Below are 2928 nucleotides of genomic sequence, written 5' to 3'. Positions count from 1 at the left end.
GCTGTTTCACCAAGATAACACGCCGGCTCACAAAGCTGCAGTTGCCATGGCTACCATTCAAGAAGCGGGCTTTGAACTGGTGGAACACCCCCCCTATTGGCCAGATCTAGCCCCCAGTGACTTCTTTCTCTTTCCTCGACTCAAGGAACACCTCCGGGGCAAGAAATTTGATGACAATAGCGATGTGATAACCGCTGTTGGGGATTTTTTTGAGGGTCAAGATCAAGAATTTTTTTCTAAGGGAATTCTAAGTTTAGAAAAGAGATGGACTAAATGTATAGACTTGATAGGAGACTATGTAAAAAAATAAAAAAATTTTTTGACTATATTCATTGTGTTTAGTATTGATTATCATTACTTTTGGATCGCCCCTCGTATATTTCCCAGTTTACTGATTGAGCACTGAGTGATTGTAGCATTTGGTCACTCCATGGGAGGAAGGGGAAGGTACTGTGTAGGGAAATCTAAGGACTCCTATTCCAAATACTGTGGCTGTCAATACTATTGTATCCTCATGTTTTGTGCCAGGATGCTTCGGAAAGAATCTCTTCAGAAAGATACCTGCGGTTGTTTTCCCGAGGCAGCTTCACCACCGTTCTTGCCATCAGCTTTTTACTGTATACTGTGAAGAATAGAGCGCGGGTGGCTTCCTAGAAGAAGTCACCTGGAGAATGAAGATGTCCCTTCTTTCTGAATCCTGAAGCAGTTGAAGTGACATAAGACAGAACATGTGCACAGTAGTGATGAGCCAACGACGTTACTGTGGACCAGTGATGAGCCAGCGACATTGCTGTGGACCAGTGATGAGCCAACGACGTCACTGTGGACCAGTGATGAGCCAGCGACGTTGCTGTGGACCAGTGATGAGCCAACGACATTGCTGTGGACTAGTGATGAGCCAACGACATTGCTGTGGACCAGTGATGAGCCAACAATGTTGCTGTGGACCAGTGATGAGCCAACGACGTTGCTGTGGACCAGTGATGAGCCAACGACATTGCTGTGGACCAGTGATGAGCCAACGACATTGCTGTGGACCGTGATGAGCCAACGACATTGCTGTGGACCGTGATGAGCCAACGACATTGCTGTGGACCGTGATGAGCCAACGACATTGCTGTGGACCAGTGATGAGCCAGCGACGTTGCTGTGGACCAGTGATGAGCCAACGACATTGCTGTGGACTAGTGATGAGCCAACGACATTGCTGTGGACCAGTGATGAGCCAACGACATCACTGTGGACCAGTGATGAGCCAGCGACATTGCTGTGGACCAGTGATGAGCCAACAACGTCACTGTGGACCAGTGATGAGCCAGCGACGTTGCTGTGGACCAGTGATGAGCCAACGACATTGCTGTGGACTAGTGATGAGCCAACGACATTGCTGTGGACCAGTGATGAGCCAACGATGTTGCTGTGGACCAGTGATGAGCCAACGACGTTGCTGTGGACCAGTGATGAGCCAACGACATTGATGTGGACCAGTGATGAGCCAACGACATTGCTGTGGACCATGATGAGCCAACGACATTGCTGTGGACCGTGATGAGCCAACTACATTGCTGTGGACCGTGATGAGCCAACGACATCGCTGTGGACCGTGATGAGCCAACGACATTGCTGTGGACCAGTGATGAGCCAACGACATTGCTGTGGACCGTGATGAGCCAACGACATTGCTGTGGACCAGTGATGAGCGAATGACATTGCTGTGGACCAGTGATGAGCCAATGACATTGCTGTGGACCGTGATGAGCCAACGACATTGCTGTGGACCGTGATGAGCCAACGACGTTGCTGTGGACCAGTGATGAGCCAACGACATTGCTGTGGACCAGTGATGAGCCAACAACATTGCTGTGGACCAGTGATGAGCCACCGATATTGCTGTGGACCAGTGATGAGCCAACAACATTACTGTGGACCAGTGTTGAGCCAACAGCAACATGCTCGGGTGCTAACCGAGTGACTTCGGCATGCTCGAATAATATTTTCGAATCCCTGCATGTGTTGCTGTTGTCGAAGAGCCACGAGACATGTAGCTGCGGGGACTTAAACATATTTTTCTAGCACCCCGAAGACACTCGGTTAGAACCAGAGCATGGTTAGATGACACCTTATCTGAGCACGTTCACACGTCACTGGTCCACAGCAACGTCGTTTTCTTATCTGAGCATGTTCGCACGTCACTGGTCCACAGCAACGTCGTTTTGCAGTATGTTCATTTTATGGGACCCCTTTTTATTGCGTCTTTTTCATGCGAATTCCGTCTGATGTTGTGTGGACATACCCCTAGAAAGGAAATGAACACATCAGTTATCTTCTTAAGGCGTTCCGACAGATGACTTGAGAGAATCATAGGTGTATGGCTCAGAGGATGATGAGGATGATGATGCTGAGCGTGCAGTGGGTTAATATAACCCCATCATTCCGTCAGTGCCACTAAGCCCATACATTCTTCAGCTCTGCCATCATCCACGTATATAGATGTTACACTGTCAGTAGTTCGGCTCCTTCGATGTTTCTGTGTTGTGACTGATGTCAACAGCTTGTTTTTCTCCTTATCAATTTTTTGGCTTCATCAGACCTGAAATGCAGATGATAAACTTGCAGCTGGTATCAACGTCAATGTAAGCAACGGTGATTAGTGTACGTCACCGAACACCCATCATTACCCCGCACCGCAGGAAAACACCAAATATAGCTGCAAAATCATATCAGCGAGCAAATAAGTCTAAGCATGTTTATTACTGAGGAGTGGAGTCATCAGCGGGACGGCTCCACCGACAGCCACCTAATAGCAGATCCTGGCTGGACGGCCACAGGATTAGGGAATTGATCGCGCTGGAGTCATGGAGCAATTTTCTTGTTAGTTTCTTTTTTTTTTGCAGTTTTAATATTTTTAAGGCTATGTGCACACAATAT

General features: G+C 48.0%; 1 protein-coding gene across 1 annotated transcript; it reads right to left on the bottom strand.

The window, feature by feature from the left end:
- Positions 1–660: 660 nt before the first annotated feature.
- LOC138637943 (uncharacterized protein in mobD 3'region-like) lies at positions 661–1518 on the bottom strand. Its single transcript, XM_069726862.1, has one exon. It carries the CDS (start codon positions 1516–1518, stop codon positions 661–663), a length of 858 nt encoding a protein of 285 aa, XP_069582963.1.
- Between the last annotated feature and the right edge of the window lie 1410 nt (positions 1519–2928).

This window comes from Ranitomeya imitator, chromosome 5 (assembly GCF_032444005.1).
Source record: "Ranitomeya imitator isolate aRanImi1 chromosome 5, aRanImi1.pri, whole genome shotgun sequence".
NCBI classification, from domain to species: domain Eukaryota; kingdom Metazoa; phylum Chordata; class Amphibia; order Anura; family Dendrobatidae; genus Ranitomeya; species Ranitomeya imitator.
This window is presented reverse-complemented; position numbering and strand designations above follow the sequence as displayed.